The sequence below is a fragment of the Microcaecilia unicolor genome, chromosome 13 (assembly GCF_901765095.1).
Source record: "Microcaecilia unicolor chromosome 13, aMicUni1.1, whole genome shotgun sequence".
NCBI lineage: Eukaryota > Metazoa > Chordata > Amphibia > Gymnophiona > Siphonopidae > Microcaecilia > Microcaecilia unicolor.
In genome coordinates this window covers 90,588,739-90,608,665 of record NC_044043.1, presented here as the reverse complement: position 1 = coordinate 90,608,665, position 19,927 = coordinate 90,588,739, and the positions used below count along the sequence as shown (strand labels likewise).

Genomic DNA, 19,927 nt, shown 5'->3' with positions numbered 1-19,927 from the left:
GGCCGGTGAGGAGTAAGTTGCAGTAGTCCAGGCGAGAGGTAATGAGAGCGTGGACGAGAGTTCGGGTGGTGTGTCCACTTAGAACACTGGCGTCCTGTGATGGCATGCATCAAATACAAAATTCTCCTTCTGGTATTTAAGGGCCAGGCTTCACTCAGCCCTCCTGTACATTCCAGGACCAGCTACTTCTCCATTTACCATCTGCCTCAACATTTCACTGTACAGTATCCTGGGAAACAGCTTTTAGCTTTAATGGACCCAAACTCTTGAACTGGCTTCCCCGTCACATTAAGTCCCAGCTCTCAGTTACCCTTTTCAAAAGCAAGACTTTTCTTTTCCATTAAACCTTCAGCTCCTCTGTTAATCCCTAGCCTTTAGGGTTCTTTTAGTCAAGACATTTTTTTAACCTATGTCACTCTATCTTCTCTTCTCTGCACCTTTTCTCCTATCTGGCCTAGTGTGGTATATCCAGTGAAATAAATAAATTAAATAAATGAGTTAGGGGTTGCTCCTAGATGGGGAAAAGCCCCGGACAGTTGCAAATTAAGGCTCATTATAGAGTAGCCCAATAGCAGCTTAGTCTGATTGAGCTGGAAGTACAAAGGAGCCGGAGAAAACCGTGCTGTGAAAGAAAAACACAACAAAGAAAACAGAAAGACAGATATTTAATTTATTAAACTAATAGAATATAACAATGTGAAAAAATAAATACATTTTGCAGAGTTATTTAGTTTGTACAAATTTTTCAGTTTCATCTTACAAAAAAATTCAACCACAATTAACTATATTCATATATTATAAATATACAGCACAGAAGAGTTCAGTTATTAAGGGGGTCTTTTACAAAGATGCTAGTGTTTTTAGCGAACTAATTATTAGCAAGCTAAATACTAGAGATGCCCATAGGAATATATGGGAGTTTCTAGCTTTTAGCATGCGATAAAAACGCTAGCGTGCCGTTGTAAAAGGAGCCATTAAATGTTTGCTCCCCATTTGGGAGTTGATTTTTCTAGCTGCCTGCATTAATGAGAAGCATGCTTGTACTTTCCACTACACAAACTTGGCTGAATTGCTTTTATTTTAAAACTTACCTCAGGAAAACTGGAAGTACACATTTAAAGCTATTTAGAGGGGAAGCAAACAAGGACAGCCCAAGCTGATAAACTTTCCCCCTTAGGGCACATAATGTTATACCTCATGAGAAACTCCGCTCTCGGGGACACTTGCTTAAGCTTCAGGTAGAGTTACACACATGCAGGCTGTGCATAAGGAGGATAATTCTGTAACAAGGGATCTAGGGTAGGAAGGTAAGCAGATGCCTTTTTCAAGCCCATTCTACTGTCGTTTACTTTCTTTATAGAATACTAGCACAAGTGGTGAAAGACATGCCTACATTTAAGGCAACCAGTTACACCAGCCCTATGGATGGTGGTAATGCTGCACCTAGATGTTACAGTCAGAATTAATGTAAATTATAGAATGCTATAATTTAGGTGCGCATTTGCGTGCTGCACCCATGCTCCGCCCACAAATGTACCTGCCATCAAAACATGGTGCATACTTTCCTGCTAGTTCGTATTCTATAAGTGGTCATTTAACTGCGCAAATGGCCACTTATACGTGCAAATGACTAGACGCCGCCATTTATGCTTAAAACTAGGCGGCTCCTCATAGAATTTACCCACAAGGTGAACGATTTTATAAAAGCCCATCTCCAAGGCAGTAGCGTAACCAAAGGTGGGCTGGGGCCCACCCAACAGTAGCACACGTTTGGCAGTAGCTGGTGGGGATACCAAGCTCCGCCAGCTGAAAACTTAACTTCCTTTATTGAATCCTCATTGGAAGTAATTACCCAAAGAACAACAGCATTAGTATCTTTTTTTGCCTTAGAAATGGATCGTAACACAGTTTTGAGACTTTTCTTCAGACATCTAGATTCACTGTTTTTAGGATCAAAGATAAGACTATATCCAGATCTTGCTAGAGAAACACAGAAGAGACGCAAAGCCTTTTTAGGATTGTGTCAAAGGACTCTGAGTATAGGAGGCAATTACGTGCTCAAATTTCCATATACAAGTCGAATACTATTTCAATCTAAAAATTATCAATTCTTTGAACCTAAACAGTTGGAAGATTTCCTAATTTCTAAAGAAGAAGAGAATGTAAATGTGACAATCTAGTAGCAGATGAAACACTATAAGATAGGTAGGAGGAAGATAATGGGTCAGCAGCACTCCCAACTTGATTAAAAAAAAATTTGTCTTAGAAAGTAATTTTTCTTTTCCTTTTCTTGGATCTAGATTTCTTTAATGTTTTAGGACAAAAATGATAAAGATATATTTTGACTTTTGTTAAAAGTATTTTGATTAATGTAAGATATATTTCAAATTGCAATATTATATTGTTTTGTGCTGTATAATATAATAATAAAGAAATTAATAAAAAAAAAGGATATGGCCATGCGGCAAATAAAGCATTTCGGGGTGGAGGGGGGGAGCACTTACCGCCACCCTCTGATATGGCGGTAAGGGCTCCTGCGCTAATCCGGCGGTAACCAGGCAGTGATTACCACCGGGTGTACACCGGCACTACAAAAATAATAATATTTTTGTAGCGCCAGATATGACACGCGCTGGGGGTGGGAACCACTGCCGGGCTGCTGTGGTAGGCCCGGTGGTACTTCCCTTTTAGTGAGCAGTAAGCCTATGTTGGGCATACCGCCGCTTTGTAAAAGGACACTGATCCACCCATAACCCTCCCATGGCTGGTGCCTTGCCTAAATTTCAATTAAGGCCAATCAGTGTTGATAATTGATTATTAGCATCCAATTATTGGTGCTAATTGGCTCACTATTCAGTGAAATTCCCCTTGCGAATTGGATGCGTGCCTAAATTTGTGTGTGCAATTTTCAACACTATTTATAGAATTTTGGAGATAACGGGCTGCATGGCAATTAGTGCACGCTAAATCCAATAGCGCACCTTAGTAAAAGAATCCCTATGGGAGCACAGGAGCAGACCGACTATTTGGGCAACCAGGCAGTGCCCGAAGGGTCAGAGGCTCTGCCTGGATGCCCGCCGCACACTACAGCCCTCCCCAGTACTACCTTTAAAGGCACACCGCTGGTGATCTAGTGGCTTCTGCAGAGGGGAACATGCTCTTTTCTGCCCGTTGTGCTGCTGCTATACCCCCTGCCCGGCACCGCTGTATTTAAAAAATGGCGGCCTGCAGAAGTCTCGCGAGACTACTGCGTGAAGTCTCAGTCACCATTTTGAAAACATAGCAGTGCCGGCAGGTGGGGGAATAGCGGCAGCAGGCGGGAAAGAACATGCTCCCCTCCCCCACAGAGACCACCAGGGCCCTTCAGGCAGGACTGGGGCAGCGGGGGCAGTGGCTGGGCGGAGGGTCCAGACTACCTTAAGTGCCCGGGAGCCCAGACCACTCTCAGTCCGCCCCTGTTGGGGGCATATCTGAACACATCGGTGTTCTTTTGCAGTGAAAATGTGCACTGTTGGGTTGTGGGAACACCTCTCCTTTTGCATATACAAGAGAGACATTTTGCTATGCATTTCCTAAGAGCCTGAAAATTCAGACAGCCACAGAAATGCAGGTAGCCTGTAACCACATGGTTTGCACCTGACCTGAAGCAGATGCAGAACTGCCTGTGGAAAGTTCAAAATAAATACCAGGCACATACCCTCCCTTCCCCACCTAACTCCATCCTTTCCTGCCACTAGTAAAAGTAACCGCACTTTCTTTTACCAGCTGTGAAAGGGAAAGACAATTTTCAAATTCCCTGTTCTGCACAAAGTGAATTTGAAAAGCACCCTTTCTGTGTAACACAATTAAATAGTGAAAAAGTGCATGTCGTATCATTTCTACCTTGCCACTGTCCAGTAATATATTTCTGAACAGGTCTAACAGACAGTCACAATTAGACTCCAGTGTCATGAGTGACACATGTTACAAGTCAGATTTTTAAAAATTCTTCCATTAATTGTTAGGAAATGGATACATTAGGACCTGAAATCACATTCAGAAGAACAAAGCAAGTAATAAAGTGCCTGATTATGATCCAGCATGGTCACTGCATTAAGTACAAATGTGCCAGTAATTACATTAATATGTATATGAGTGCCACGCTCTGTATAAATAGTAGAGCTGTCTATGCATCTTATGCTGTTGACGGCTCTGGCACTGACCTTTCAGTTGTGACCTGTTATTAGACAGAAGTAAATTAAACAGTAGCATCTGTTTACAGTTGAATATTGCCACTAAATGGAGAATTTGTAGCTCCTCTAACCTGGCCCAAAATTATACAGGTAATATCTAGCCATTTAGGGCCCCTTGCCATGTGGGCGCCTATGCGTGCCCAACGTGTGCCAAATTGGAGTTACCGCCCGGTTACCGTGTGGCCCTTGCGGTAATTTCAATTTTGGCGCCCGTCCGAAAAATATTTATTTTCTGACACGCATAGGTCATTACCACCCAAATTCTTTACTGCTAGATCTATGGCTGGTGGTCAGGTCTAAGACCCAAAATGGATGCGCAGCAATTTTGATTTTGCCGCGCATCCATTTTCAGCAAAATTTTAAAAAGGCTTTTTTTTTTTTACAGGTGTGCTGAAAAATGATTCTGCGCACACCCAAAACCTGCAGGCCATTTTTGTAAAAGGAGCCCTTAGTGATTTAAACTCCTTTGTTATCTACACGATTTCCAGAAACATACAGTGAGAGGAGTTATGTGCTCTCCACTCGCCAGCGAACGAGTAATTCCCTTTCAATATCAGTCCCACTACTGGATCACACTACTTTCCTACTTATAATCCAAATATTTTGTAGGGAAAATCTGACTCACAATAGGGATTTTAAAATGGACAACCCATGGTGTGTCCAGATATTCATATTAAGGGTCTATATAGGGAATACATTATTCTCGAGTGTTTTATTACATTCCACTAGGTTTTGGAAGTGTAGCTGAATTTGTCTCCATACTAAAACAAGTGGATTCGTAAAACTGAGATTTTTATACTGGGATCTACTTCATGAATCCCATGTCAAATCTGGCCCCTTTGGTTATTTGAAACCTTGTTCTGTCCTCACTTACTGGATTAGGTCGCTTTTCCCCTTCTCTCAACCTTATGGCAATCCTCGTATAATGAAGTTCACTGAGCAGTAACTGACGGTACGACAGGTCTTTTGAATTTGAAGAGTTAAGAGTCTGAGGCAACGAAGGGGGAATCCCAAAGCAACCCTGACTACCTTGTTTTCACAAAGCGACTTTCGATAGCATAATGACACTTTACAGACTGACTCTTGTCCGAGGCACAAAACAAGACACTTCCCTTTTGTGAATAAAAGTTACCTAAATTGGGAAGTTGCAAGTATGTAGAAGTGAAACCATTAAGCAGTAATTGTGTTTTGCAGTTGTTTCTTTAATGTTTCTAGTTCATATTCTCTCTTCTTTAGCTTTTCCTGTAGAAATTTTTGCTTAGCTTCAGCCTGCATACAAACAAACAAAAAACCCTGTTTGAAACAAATGGCACTTCTGTGACATACAAAATATTCGCTGACAAATGGCACACTGGAAAAGCTGCACTGGCTTCCAGGGATAAGCTTGCATGATACTGGAAATGCATTCGAATGAATAAATGAATGCTAATGGTACCTGTGGCACGCAGTGGTGTAGCTACGTGGGGCCACGGGGGCCTGGGCCCCCATACAGTTGGCCCTGGACCCCCCCTGCTGACCCCCTCCCGCCGCCAACCCTCCCCCGCTGCCGCCGTCGGCTACCTTTGCTGGCGGGGGACCCTAACCCCCGCCAGCCGAGGTCCTCTTTTTCTGGCGTAAGGCTTCGTTCTGTTTCTGTGAGTTTGATGGGGGAGGGTTGGCGGTGGGGGGGGGGGGGTCGAGAGGGTCGTCGGCAGGGGGGGGTCAAAGTTGGTGGTGGTCGCGGCAGGGGGGGGGGGGGGGGCTAAAATGTGCCCCCTCACCTCGGGCTCTGGACCCCCCTCCTGCCGAAGTCTGGCTATGCCCCTGGTGGCACGTAAAGCGAATGATACATACCTGTAGCAGGTGTTCTCCGAGGACAGCAGGCTGATTGTTCCGGTTGGTGGGGGCTGCCGTGGACGTCAACCCAGTCGTGAGAACAAGCAGCCTGCTTGTCCTCCGAGAAAGGGGAATGACTAGTTAGGCCACGATGAGGCACAGTGGTACACAGTCTTAAAGGAATGCAAAAACATTGGATCAAAACTCTAGAAAGCACGGAGATATATTTGCAGGAGGTAAAACACAATGAACATGCATGAGACAGATCTGCATACAATGGAGGTAGGGAATGCATATTTATCTCATGCATATCCATTGTGGATATCCTGAAAACCTGACTGGCTAGGTGTGTCCCGAGGACGGGGTTGAGAACTCCTGTTTTCAACAAAGCCATTTTAATGTTCAGAGCACAGCACCACCTCAACAATGGTCCCCCCACCACACCCACCTCTTCCCTGATTCATCCTTCTTAAGAAAGGCCCATCCTAGGCAGCATAATAACACATACCCTCAATCAGAAAGAGAGCTGGAGGGAAGTCTTTTCTGAGACTTACCCCCCTTGCCGTGTTCTTTTTTTGACCAGCAGGTGATGCTGCTGCAGTGACCATCTTCCCTCCCTCCCTGGGATACAGTGTATTTACTCTGCAGCCTGTCCAGTCCTTCTGGCCCCAAATGGGAGTTCCCAGCATTTGAGCCACAGAGCCAGGCCAAAATAATGTTTTTCAAACGGTATATAGATCTAAGAACTGAGCAGGCTTATAATTATCTCTTTTGAACTGAAACTAGGTGAAGACATTGGCAAGAGCTGGGTGATTTACAGTTCAGCAGGTTTTATACATTAACAGAAAAAAAAATTATTTGACGTGTGTGTGGACTAAACTGAAATGCATTCCCAAAGCAACTGGTCTATAAGTTAGTTTATTTATGTAGCAGATCAATGCTGGATAGTATTAATTCTGCTAAAAATGCTGATAAGTTTGGATTTACATATTTCACATAATTCAAGCATGTTCAGCATGTTTACTCATTAGGCATTCTTTTACTAACAGTCACCACACACAAATACAGTTAACACATGTTATTTGCTCTGAAACCCATCTTATGCAATGGGTCCTGTGGTAAATCTGTGATTGTCAAGGACTTCACAGGATCCAGACCCTAAATAGGTGAGGAGCTCAGGCCTCTTCCTACTTTTATACTCAGCCTGTCTCTGCCCTATAAGGCAGCACCATCCGATTGGTCCCTTCCTAGATTCCTTGAGCTGATTGGGTCTCTACAAATATATACACCTTGGAACTCCCAGTCTTCTCTGTCCTCAGGTCTCTTGTGGGGTTCCAAGTGCCTTGTTCTCTGTTGATCTTGGCTAGTCTTTTCTAATGATCATAGGCGGTCTGCCTGACCTCTGCCTGTTGCCTTGGATTTGTTCTCCGCCCTGTACCTCTCCTGTCTCCTCTTCCACCTGATGTCTGGAGTCCAGTCCCTCCTCCTTGGGACCCCCGTGCTTCAAGTCCTGGCGGTCTCTGAATACCGAAGGCTCTCCCTGAAGTGAAAGGGAGCTGTTATAGGGTGAAGGTACATGACCCTGATCCTTGGTGTTCCCCTTGGGTGGACCTAACTGTGACAGCGATACCAACAGTGTAAACTACTGCCATTAAGTAACCCTATTAGGGGGATGTTATCAAGATGTGGTACAAGACTCCTGGGGTGAACCATGCGGCCACCTGGAGGGTCTGTACCCAACACTGCTCAGCCCACCTGCACCTGGGCACGTGCTCTATACTAGCACCCTCCTCTCACCAACTGGGTCCCGCTCGCCTCTGGGCTAGTCTCCCACTCTAGGGTTATTACCCAGTGATTTCTAGGACACTGGGCCACACTCCAGGGGTCCCACGGTTCCCACAAAGCACCCACAGACCAAACACACCAAACACCAGGATTCTTAGTCAGTCCAGGACAGCAGAGTCAATAAACTAAAAAGGTTTATTAGCACAGATCTTGAACAGTGAACAGAAAAAGGTGAACTCAGCAAACAATAACAGGTAACTGAATATGGATTAATTATAAAACTATCTAAACATTTGTTTACTACCTGGGCAGTTCAGGAAATGTAGCTGCTCACAGGTTATCAAATATAACTGCTCACAGGGTCTCAGTAAAGAGATCTTTCTCTCTTCGCTCCCTGGCTGAGATTGGGGAAAATACCATACCTTCAGGCTAGATTTGAAATCCAGGGCCAATCAGAGCCCAGGGCAATTTTAAAAGTACAGAAGCTGCCCAATGGTACTGCAGAATGCCTTTCCACAAGCTTAAGCTGGGAAAAAGAAAGTCCTTTTCTGCAACAGCTTTAAAACTCAAAACAAGCGCCATCTGCTAGCCAATTAGGGGAAATACACGTCGTGTAATAATTAATACAGTTTTCAGGCTTAGAAACCCACTGTTTCGTCACAACGGGCTTTTACCACAACTTGATTTACCACAGGAGCCAACAACTTGGAGTATCTCAATAACGCAGGTTGCCGACTCCTTGGTATATGAATAATACTGCTTGTGAGCCACCTTGCTAGCAATGTTATTCTATTGGCCTAAGAGCATCAAGCCTAAGAGCTGTGGTTTGATACTCCTGAGCCACATGTTAAAGTGGCCATCAGAGCTGTTCTGCAACCCCCCCATGAGATCCCCATCCCTCAAAAGACCCCCCCCCCCCATCTACACATTCCTGTGGTGGTCTAGTGGGTACCTGGGCAGGAGCGATCCCTAGTCACTCCTGCCTTACCAGCAATCTGCAGCCAATATGGTGCCCCTACTGGTAGTCTCATGGTACTACTGCTGGTGGGGGGGGGGGGGGGTTATGTTTTCTGCATAAGGAAACATGATCCCTTGCAGAAGTACTGTGAGACTATGGTGCTATATTGGCTGAAGGTGCCGACAAGGGCAGGGGTGACTGAGGATCACTTTTGTCCAGGGACCCATTAGACCACCACAGAAACGTGTAGGTAGGCCCAGGAGGCCAGGAGAGGTTTCTTTTGGGGGTGGGGGCGCAGGAACAGCTCATGGCCCTTTTAAGATGTGGCCCAGAAGAATCATGCTATGGCTTTGAGGCCTGATGCTCTGGGATGCTAAAATAACCCTAGCTTTTTGATTTCCTGCTATAACACAGCTTGTGGTGTTCACAGGTGTTCATCACAAGCTCGGTTATGGAATTTGCACAGTATGCAGGTGTTTTTCATGCTTTGCATACCATTACTATTTACCTTGCAGTGACTTGCAGAATGCTATTATGGTAATGTAAGGCACATTACTGACTTTAACATGCGTTAGGGGGCAAATAATGTGGGTTATGCAGCTTGATAACTTCACCCCTTAGGTGCCCTTTTACTTAGCCACATTAAGCACCAACGCATACTTACCGCAAGTTAAAATGCACTACCGCGGGATGCGCTCAGATGTCCCACGATAGTTTTTGCATGTGCACGTGCTACCCACACGGTAGAAAAGTTTTTATTTTTTAGGCGTGCTCTGCGCTACTATCTACAAAATAGGTGTCAGTAAGTGCTCACGCACTAATGACTACGTCAAGTGTACAACGCTGCGTACGTCTAGTAGCGCTATAGAAATGATGACGATCAATAGTAGTAGTGCTAATGGGAAAATAGCCATTATTGCCAAAATAGAAAAATTGGCCATTTCCCAGCAGTGCTAAAAGTGGCCTTAGTGTGCGGGAAAGACCCGCTCAGGGCACATTTTAGTGGCTGTTTAGTAAAAGGGCCCCTTAATAACGTAAACAATAATTTGGATTGTCCAGAATTCGAATAGCAAATATAGCTATTTTTGAAACAGCAAAACTTCTTCCCCCCCCCCCCCCCCCCCAAATGGACACTTGCTAGATGTTTTTGTGCTCTCTGCCTTTATCTTTTTGGTCCATTCTCGGGGTGGGGGGGGGGGGGGCAAGTCCAAGTGAAAAACGCACAAAACCAAGCCATTGGGATGTAGGAGGAAACAGAATTCTTAGTAGACTGGCCACACAGACATCTCAGGAGAGCAATAGGAATCCCTAGGGAGCACTGCACTGGACTTCAAATAAAAGGTTTCAGGTATATATCTCTCCGTTACACAGGAAACACAGGAAAAATGTAGGCAGATAAAGACCATTTGGCCTATTGTGTCTGCATCTTCTCTCCCTATCACTACTTTAAAGATCCCATGTACTTGTCCCAAGCTCTCTTGAATTCAGCTACTGTTTTTGCCTCCACCACTTTCACCGGGAGGCTGTTCTACAAATTTAACAACCTTTCCACGAAGAAGTATGTCCTCAGGTTACTTCTGAGTCTTAACAACTTCAACCTATGCCCCCTTGTTCCAGAGCTTTCTTTCAATTGTATGACTCACCTCCTCTGCATTTATGCTGCATAGGTATTTAAATGTCTTTATTCATTGCATTTGTATCCCACATTTTCCCACCTTTTAGCGGGCTCAGTGTGGCTTACAATATGATATGAATAATGGAAATACAATTTGTTACAACTTGGTTATGGATTACATTGTGCAGAGTATGTGAGACAATCGAAGTATCGTTAAGGAATATAACAATGGAACACAAACATTGAAACATTGGAATGAGACAATGGGAAGCTAAGACATATGGTATACATATTTCTGTGAGTAAAGGTATGAGTGATGTGAGATTACGGGGGATGAGAGTTCAAAAGTGGTGTATGATGCATTAATGAACAGTGAGTGTGGACTTTATGTGTTTTGGCTTTTTCCGTAGATTTTTTCAAAAAGATGGGTCTTCAATAATTTGCGGAAGGAAGCTTGCTCGTAGATCGTTCTTAAGTTGCGCGGCAGTGTATTCCAAAACTGCGTGCTCATGTGAGAAAAGGTTGACGAGTGTAGCGTCTTGTATTTCAAGCCCTTGCAATTAGGGAAGTGGAGGTTGAGGAAAGTTCGGGATGATCTTTTAGCGTTTCTGGGTGGTAAGTCTATTAACTCAGACATGTAGGCTGGGGCTTCGCCGTGAATGATTTTGTGGACTAATGTACATACTTTAAAAGTGACGCGTTCCTTGAGTGGAAGCCAATGTAGTTTCTCTCGTAATGGTTTTGTACTTTCATATTTTGGTTTTCCGAAGATGAGTCTTTATCATGTAGTCCATGTTGGATGGGATGGGGATGGGATTTGATATATACCGCCTTTCTGTGGTTACAATCAAAGCAGTTTACATGATTATATACAGGTACTTATTTTGTACCTGGGGCAATAGAGGGTGAAGTGACTCGCCCAGAGTCACAAGGAGCTGCAGTGGGAATTGAACCCACTTTCCCAGGTCCCCCCTTATATTGTACAGGGAGCCCTCCAGAACCCATTAAAAACTTACTGTACCCAACTATACACTACTACAAAAGCCCTTATGGCTGCAGGTGTCACCTATATTTATTTGGATTTGCTCACACCTTGGTTTTTGGTGGGTTTTGGAGGACTCCCACTGTCCACCACAAGTTTAACAAAGTGGGATATGGGCTTGGGTCACCTTCTCTATAGTGCACTGCACCAACCACTAGGCTACTCCAGGGACCTGCCTGTTGCTCTAACAGCACTGGCTATAACATCTGAGGCTGTCATAGAGGCTGGTATGTCCTCTTTCATTCACATCTTTGGGGGATGGGAGGGAATCAGTGACCACTGAGGGAGTAAGGGGAGAGGTCCATTCCTTTATTCCACCAGTGGTCATCTGGTCATTTAGAGCACTGTTTTGTGGCTTGGTCATTATTAAAGCAGGGCTAGCTCAAAATGACTTTGTTCTGTCCTGAACAATCTTATTAAGCAGACCTAACTGAAAGTGTGGGGAATCTTCTCAACTAGTACTAGCCATTTTTTGGGGGACACGGAAGTGAACACAAAATGCAAACCTCTTCCCTGACGAAGTATATACGAAACCTGGCCAAGTCGGCGGAGGTTTGATTTGAAAGAAAAATTGCTGCTCAACTGCTAACTAATTGAAGCTAAGTAATGTTAAAGAATATTTGGAATTTAATTAGAGAGCTAAACAAGATATAGATTAAATGAATAAAAATAGTAAAATCATAAAATCGGGTTGATCCATGAAGATATAAGGAACACCATTAGAATTGGGGAAAATTCCCCATAGGGTGGAAACGATCTTGAAATCTGAAGATCCCCGTATAAAATACAATGCTTGATTAATATATATATAATGACACTACTAATCAAAATGTTATAATACTGGACTTAAGATATATGTGTTTGGGACTGGATGAGTATTTGTTCTGTCCTGGGCATTTTTGCTTTGTTCCATTATGGCTGAAAAACGTCCAGATCTCAGGAATCCTAAATCCCACCCTTAACGTGCCCCTGACACACCTCCTTGAGATTTGGACACACTGCAGATGAAGTGAATGGAAAAACATCTGGAAAATTAGTTTCAAAAATACTGATTGGGACGTTTTGGTGAGAAAAACATTCAAATGCTGCTCTATGTCACTTTTTAGACATTTTTCTCTTTCGAAAATGAGCCCCTAAGCCGCTACCTAAGACAACGGGAGTTAAAGGCTTCTTTAACTAAAGCCCTAATGCATGAAAAAATGCTTCCCACAAAATATGTTAAAGTGTTTTGTGATATTTCCCCCTTTTCCTCGCACTAACTGTGCATTTTTTTTTATATATTTTGAAGGGGGCACGTCATGGGCAGGGAATGGGTATGGAAGCGTTATTCAGCTAGCGCGTTCTGATTAGCACATATTAACTGGATAACGCAGACTTAACACAGGAGCAACTCAGAGTCTCCTACTGTAAATAGGAGGCATAAGTGCTCCTGCATTAACTTTTTTGTAGGTATCATGCGCTAATGCAATGCAAAATGTTTTTTTAAAGTGCCATGTTGAATCTGTGTTAAGGGGGAAATGGAAATGGGACTTGATATACTGCCTTTCTGAGGTTTTTGCAACTACATTCAAAGCAGTTTTACATATATTCAGGTACTTATTTTGTACCAGGGGTGATGGAGGGTTAAGTGATTTGCCCAGAGTCACAAGGAGCTGCAGTGGGAATTGAATTCAGTTCCCCAGGATCAAAGTCCACTGCACTAACCATTAGGCTACTCCTCCACTAGCAACATTCCATGTAGAAGCCTGCCCTTGCAGATCAGCAATGCAGCCGCGCAGGCTTCTGTTTCTGTGAGTCTGACGTCCTGCACGTACACTCACAGAAACAGAAGCCTGCGCAGCCGCGTTGCTGATCCGCAAGGGCAGGCTTCTACATGGAATGTTGCTAGTGGAATAGCAACATTAACATTCCATCTCGAATCTCCAATAGTAGCAACATTCCATGTAGAATCTCCGATAGGGAAAGGGAACTGGGACTTGATATACCACCTTTCTGAGGTTTTTGCAACTACATTCAAAGCGGTTTACATATATTCAGGTACTTATTTTGTACCAGGGGCAATGGAGGGTTAAATGACTTGCCCAGAGTCACAAGGAGCTGCAGTGGGAATCGAACTCAGTTCCCCAGGATCAAAGTCCACTGCACTAACCACTAGGCTACTCCTCTACTAGCAACATTCCATGTAGAAGCCTGCCCTTGCAGATCAGCAATGCGGCCGCGCAGGCTTCTGTTTCTGTGAGTCTGACGTCCTGCACGTACACTCACAGAAACAGAAGCCTGCGCAGCCGCGTTGCTGATCTGCAAGGGCAGGCTTCTACATGGAATGTTCCTAGTGGAATAGCAACATTAACATTCCATGTAGAATCTCAAATAGTAGCAACAGAATCTCAATAGTAGCAACATTCCATCTAGAATCTCCAATAGTAGCAACATTCCATGTAGAATCTCCGATAGGGAAAGGGAACTGGGACTTGATATACCACCTTTCTGAGGTTTTTGCAACTACATTCAAAGTGGTTTACATATATTCAGGTACTTATTTTGTATCAGGGGTGATGGAGGGTTAAGTGACTTGCCCAGAGTCACAAGGAGCTGCAGTGGGAATCGAACTCAGTTCCCCAGGATTCCCCAGGATCAAAGTCCACTGCACTAACCACTAGGCTACTCCTCCACTCCAAGATGCAGTAAGCCCAGATTTTAATGCCCTTTAGTAAAAGGGCCCCAAAGTGACTTGCCCAAAGTCACAAGAAGCAATTGCTGGCAATTCTTGTTTTGGAAATCTTCTTCATATTCTTACTGCATACAATAGAGCAGTGTTTCCCAAGTCCAGTCCTGGAGTACCCCTTGTCAGTCAGGTTTTCAGGATATCCATAATGAATATGCATGAACTTGGTTTGCATACACTGCCTCCATTATATGCAAATCGCTTTCATGCGTATTCACTGTGGATATCCTGAAAACCTGACTGGCATGGGGTACTCCAGGACTGGACTTGGGAAACACTGCAACAGAGCACATTGATGTACCAATATTTTGGATCCATCCAGTTTATTGGGGTGCAGATCACAGTGGTACATTATTTTTATATTTCAATTGTTTATACTAATTAGGAGTTGATCAGACATTTCCTTACCTTCCCAAGTCCGTCTTCTTGTTCGTTGGAAGGTGCTGGTGATTCACTTTTCTCCAGCTGATCGAAAAGGCCCTAGAGTGAAATAAAAACAACTCAGTCTATAATTGTGACTCAGACTTAAAAAAAAACCAAACAGGATCATGAGATCTAAGTGCAATTTGTCCAAGATATACATCTACTAAGTTTTATGTGTGAAAAAAAGCTTCACAAACGGAAAAAACAAAATAACAAGGTCAACTTTTTTTTTGATGCATCTGAAAGGACATAGGCAGAGCGGAAGTAGTATTAGAATTCAAAGAATGTTGCCCAAGTAATTTAATAGTTAACAGAGTAAATTCCCTGGGCTGAAAACTTCCCTTCACTTAGTATGTGCAGATACATTTGTACCAGTGGACTTCTCCATTCTGGCCCAAATTTTCAAAGGGAAGTTTTATTTATTTAAGAAAGTCCACAACAGAGAACACAGAAGCATACAGAAGTGCATGCACTCTCTAGATTTCTTTTCTAGTGCTGTCCTGCTGCTCATATAGCCAAAGCTGCCAAGGGGGGGGGGGGGGGGGGGGGTCAACCTTCTAAGCGGGAGATTTAGGGTCCAACCATAGCCCCATCCAACTCTGCCTATAGTTCCACCCATTTCACGTAAAGTTCCACCCAACCTGTCTATAGCTCTGCCCACATGCCCACCATGCTACTACTACTACTTGACATTTCTAAAGCGCTACTAGGGTTATGCAGTGCTATACATAGTAACATAGTAGATGACGGCAGAAAAAGACCTGCACGGTCCATCCAGTCTGCCCAACAAGATAACTCATATTTGCTGCTTTTTGTGTATACCCTACTTTGATTTGTACCTGTGCTCTTCAGGGCACAGACCGTATAAGTCTGCCCAGCACTATCCCCACCTCCCAATCACCAGTCCCGCTTCCCAACCATCGGCTCTGGCACAGGCACAGACCGTATAAGTCTGCCCAGCACCACCCCCACCTCCCCACCACCAGCCCTGCCTCCCAACCACCAGCTCTGGCACAGACCGTACAAGTCTGTCCAGCACTATCCCCGCCTCCCAACCACCAGTCCCGCTTCCCACCACCGGCTCTGGCACAGACCGTACAAGTCTGTCCAGCACTATCCCTGCCTCCCAACCACCGGCTCTGGCACAGACCGTATAAGTCTGCCCAGCACTATCCCCGCCTCCCAACCACCAGCCCCGCCTCCCGATCTTGACTAAGCTCCTGAGGATCCATTCCTTCGGCACAGGATTCCTTTATGCTTATCCCACGCATTTTTGAATTCCGTTACCGTTTTCATTTCCACCACCTCCCGCGGGAGGGCATTCCAAGCATCCACTACTCTCTCCGTGAAAAAATACAATTTAACATAGAAGGACAGTCCCTGCTCTGATGATTTTGCTCTGCCCATAGCTCCACCCATAACTCCACCCAGACTCACCCATAAATTCAACCCGGCACACGGCGATTTGCAGCCAGGGGCACCAGAAGAAGCCTCCCTTTCCAGCGACAGCAGGAAACGCCTTCATAAAACATCATTTCCTGCTGTCACGGGTCCTGCAGCAGCAGCAAGAGATGTCATTTTATGAAGGCATTTCCTGCTGGAAAAGGAGGCTGTTTAGCAGGAGATCCCGGCTCCCCAGCGGGAGATGACCTGCAAAAGCAGGAATCATGGCAGATTTGTACAGGCAGTGCCCCCCACCAGGTCTGCCCACCATAGAATTCTGGCATTTTCTGCCAGTCCTTTTCCTCAGCCGACGCAGACCCTTCAAAGTTTACTACTACTACTACCAATTTCTATAGCACTACTAGTTGTATGCAGCGCTGTACACACTATATACAGGTGCTATGTCTGTCCATAGGGGGCTCACAATCTTTTTTGTACCTGAGGCAATGGAGGGTTAAGTGACTTGCCCACGGTGAAAAGCAGCTGCAGTGGGAATCGAACCCAGGTTGCCAGGATCAAAGCAGGGGCGTAGCCAGACTTCGGCGGGAGGGGGGTCCAGAGCCCAAGGTGAGGGGGCATATTTTAGCCCCCCCCCCCCCGGGCGCCACTGACCCTCCGGTCACTTTTGACCCCCCCTGGCGCTGCCGCCCCTCCCTGTCCCTTTTAACCCCCCCCCCCCCCCCCCCGCTGCCGACAACCTTCCCCCGCCAGATACCTTTGCTGGCAGGGGTCCTCAACCCCCACCAGCCGAAATCCCCTTCAGCACTGGTCTCCGAGTCTGGCATGTTCACTGATCTGGATTCTGTTTCTGTGAGTCCTGACGTCCTGACTCACAGAAACAGAATCCAGATCAGCAACGCGCTAGAGACTGGCGACGAAGAGGACTTCGGCTGGCGAGGGTTGGGGACCCCCACCAGCAAAGGTACCTGACGGCGGCGGCAGCGGGAGTCAAATGTGGCAGGGGACGGTCGGTGGCAGGGGGTGAAAGCAGGGGTGCCAGGGCTAAATCTGCGGGGGCCCATGCCCCCGTGGCTCCACCCCTGGATCAAAGCCCACTGCAGTAACCATTAGGCTACTCCTACTCATTTTTCAGTCTTCCCCCTTTTCAACAATTTCCTCCCCCTCCCAAGAACACTCACTAGTTCCACTGATTCTCTCCAAAGATCCCATGCAAAGCTCAGCTTCCCCCACCCCCACAGCTCTTGCAGCTCAGCCCTGCCTTCCTGTGACTAGAAGCCTTCCCATTTGCTGGATGCTACCACAGACTTTGCACATGCCTAGTTTGCCTATGCCTTAATCCTGCTCTGCCCAATGCTGGCTTGAAGTTTTATAGCATTTGTGATACCATACTTGCTTTACTGATAGGTGTTTGGTGTCGGTTTCCATTATCCATTCTTGCATAAAAGTTTTTGCAATCAAACGTTTAGAAGACCTGATTTCACTTGTTTTCTGTTCCTAACAGGGGTAGAGCTACCACTGAGTGAGCCTGGCAGAAATTCTACGGCCACCTGCTGCTGGTCTGAGAGTGGCGGAGCCAGACCTGAAATTTGGGGGAGGGGGCTGAGTTAACATGGGTGGGCACTAGGCATATAGGTGTAGTCCCCTATTAGATAGGGATTACTAGAAGGTATGGAGGGGCATAATCGAACGAAAATGTCTATCTCCATGGGCGTTTATCTCCGAGAACGGGTCCGTGAAGGGGCGGACCGAACCATATTTTCGAAAAAAATAGACGTCCATGTTTTATTCGACAATTTGTGAGCTGGGCGTTTTTGTTTTTCAGTGATAATGGAAAATGAAAGCGCCCAGCTCAAAAACGAATATATCCAAGGCATTTGTTCGTGGGAGGGGCCAGGATTCGTAGTGCACTGGTCCCCCTCACATGCCAGGACACCAACCGGGCACCCTAGGGGGCACTTTTACAAAAACAAAAAAAAAGGTAAAAGAGCTCCCAGGTGCATAGCACCCTTCCCTTGTGTGTTGAGTCCCCCAAATCCCCCTCAAAACCCACTGCCCACAAGTCTACACCATTATTATAGCCCTAAGGGGTGAAGAGGGGCACCTACATGTGGGTACAGTGGGTTTGGGGGGGTTGGACGACTAAGCATTAAGCAGCACAATTGTAACAGGTAGGGGGGGATGGGCCTGGGTCCACCTGCCTGAAGTCCACTGCACCCCCTAACAACTGCTCCAGGGACCTGCATACTGCTGCCAGGGAGGTGGGTATGACATTTGATGGTGAAAATAAAAAGTTGTGAAACATCATTTTTTGTGCTGGGAGGGGGTTAGTGACCACTGGGGGAGTCAGGGGAGGTCATCCCCGATTCCCTCTGGTGGTAATCTGGTCATTTAGGGCACTTTTTGGGGCCTTATTCGTGAAAAAACAGGGTCCAGGAAAAGTGCCCTAAATTCTAGCTACAAACGCATACTTTTTTTCCATTATCGGCGAAAGGCGCCCATCTCTGTTCGGGTGATAACCATGCCCCAGTCCCGCCTTCACCACGCCTCCGACAGGCCCCCGTCAACTTTGTACGCTTCCGCGATGGAGTGCAGTTGAAAACGTCCAAGTTCGGCTTTCGATTATACCGCGTTATTCGTTTTTGGGAGATAAACGCCTATCTCCCGATTTAGGTCGCAATATAGGCGTTTTTGTCTTTCGATTATAAGCTGGATAGTATCTCTGATAGAAGTCACTGAAGGGAGAGTGAATGGGAGGTCCCTGGGTGGGAGGAAGCCCAGCCAAGCCCAGGGGAGCAGTTTTGAAATAAAATGCAGAGAGATAGTACCCTGGGACTGAAGAGTGACGGGGGGGGGGGGGGGGGCAGAGATTAGAAGGAGCCACTCCTGTACCCAGGGTGCTGCGAGGAAAAGTGGAGGTGCCTGTTCAGCCAGAGGAGTTCTTGCGGCCCAGGAAGTGTAGCCTCATTGAACAGTCCCTAAAGATCAGGAGAGGAGTTTGCCAGTGCCTGCCACCATTTTGGACTATCTGTGTTTAGCTACAGGGGAGTTGGATTTGGAAATCCCCGTAAACCTGGCTGCAGAATGGCTAGTGTCCAACCTGGAAGTGGACCGACTGCTTCGGACCCTTCGAATTCTGGCCAATGTAGTAGACCAGCAGGCCGGCTGGGATTACACCCGGAATCCTTGACAGGTTGCTGGCTGCGGAAGCCAGTGCCGGAAGAATGGAAGGACCGCATATAGATTGAGAGTGGAAAGGCAGCTGGCACTAAACTTCCCAAAATCATCCAGATGGATCGGTATCTAAAAAGGCTGGTTTGGGACCTGCTGTTGGAGGTAATGTGTTTGGTGGACGCCCAGAGGGAGGCCTGGGCCAAAGATGAAATTTTCAGGAGGTAAACACCCAATCCAACTTATCCAGTGGATCGGAAGGGACTTACTATGCAAGGTTATCTCCTGAATCCGTATAAGGAGTGGACTGTGGGACGGCCCATTTGCTTACACTATGTGGAGGTGGTGGATTCCAACTATATATCAAAGTACTACAGTGTTACCCAGCCACTGAGGGGAGGGGTCGTGGTACAGAAGCCTGGCCCGAAGTGGTATGGTTGAACTGGGAAAAAAAAAAGTGGGACTCAGGTCCAGAAGAAAATACGTGTAGTCACTATTGACAGAAATAAAAGAATTGTTTAGAGTATGCAGAGAAAAGAGAGAAAAAAATGATGGATTAAATGCAAGTTGGAATTGTTAAACAAAGGATGTTTAAATGGTATTGGGAAAAGTGTTGGGTTGGACCCAGGTTAAGTACGTAAGTAATGCCACACTGGGAAAAGACCAAGGGTCCATCCAGCCCAGCATCCTGTCCCCGACAGCGGCCAATCCAGGCCAAGGGCACCTGGCGAGCTTCCCAAACGTACAAACATTCTATACA

General features: G+C 45.7%; 1 protein-coding gene across 1 annotated transcript in view; it reads right to left on the bottom strand.

The window, feature by feature from the left end:
- Window positions 1-4,654: 4,654 nt before the first annotated feature.
- Window positions 4,655-19,927, bottom strand: part of FHAD1 (forkhead associated phosphopeptide binding domain 1) — a 131,342-nt gene continuing 116,069 nt past the window's right edge. Inside the window, 2 exon segments of the mRNA XM_030186196.1 lie at window positions 4,655-5,501; window positions 14,581-14,652. Coding sequence (XP_030042056.1) covers window positions 5,403-5,501; window positions 14,581-14,652 — 171 coding nt within the window. The 3' untranslated portion in view covers window positions 4,655-5,402.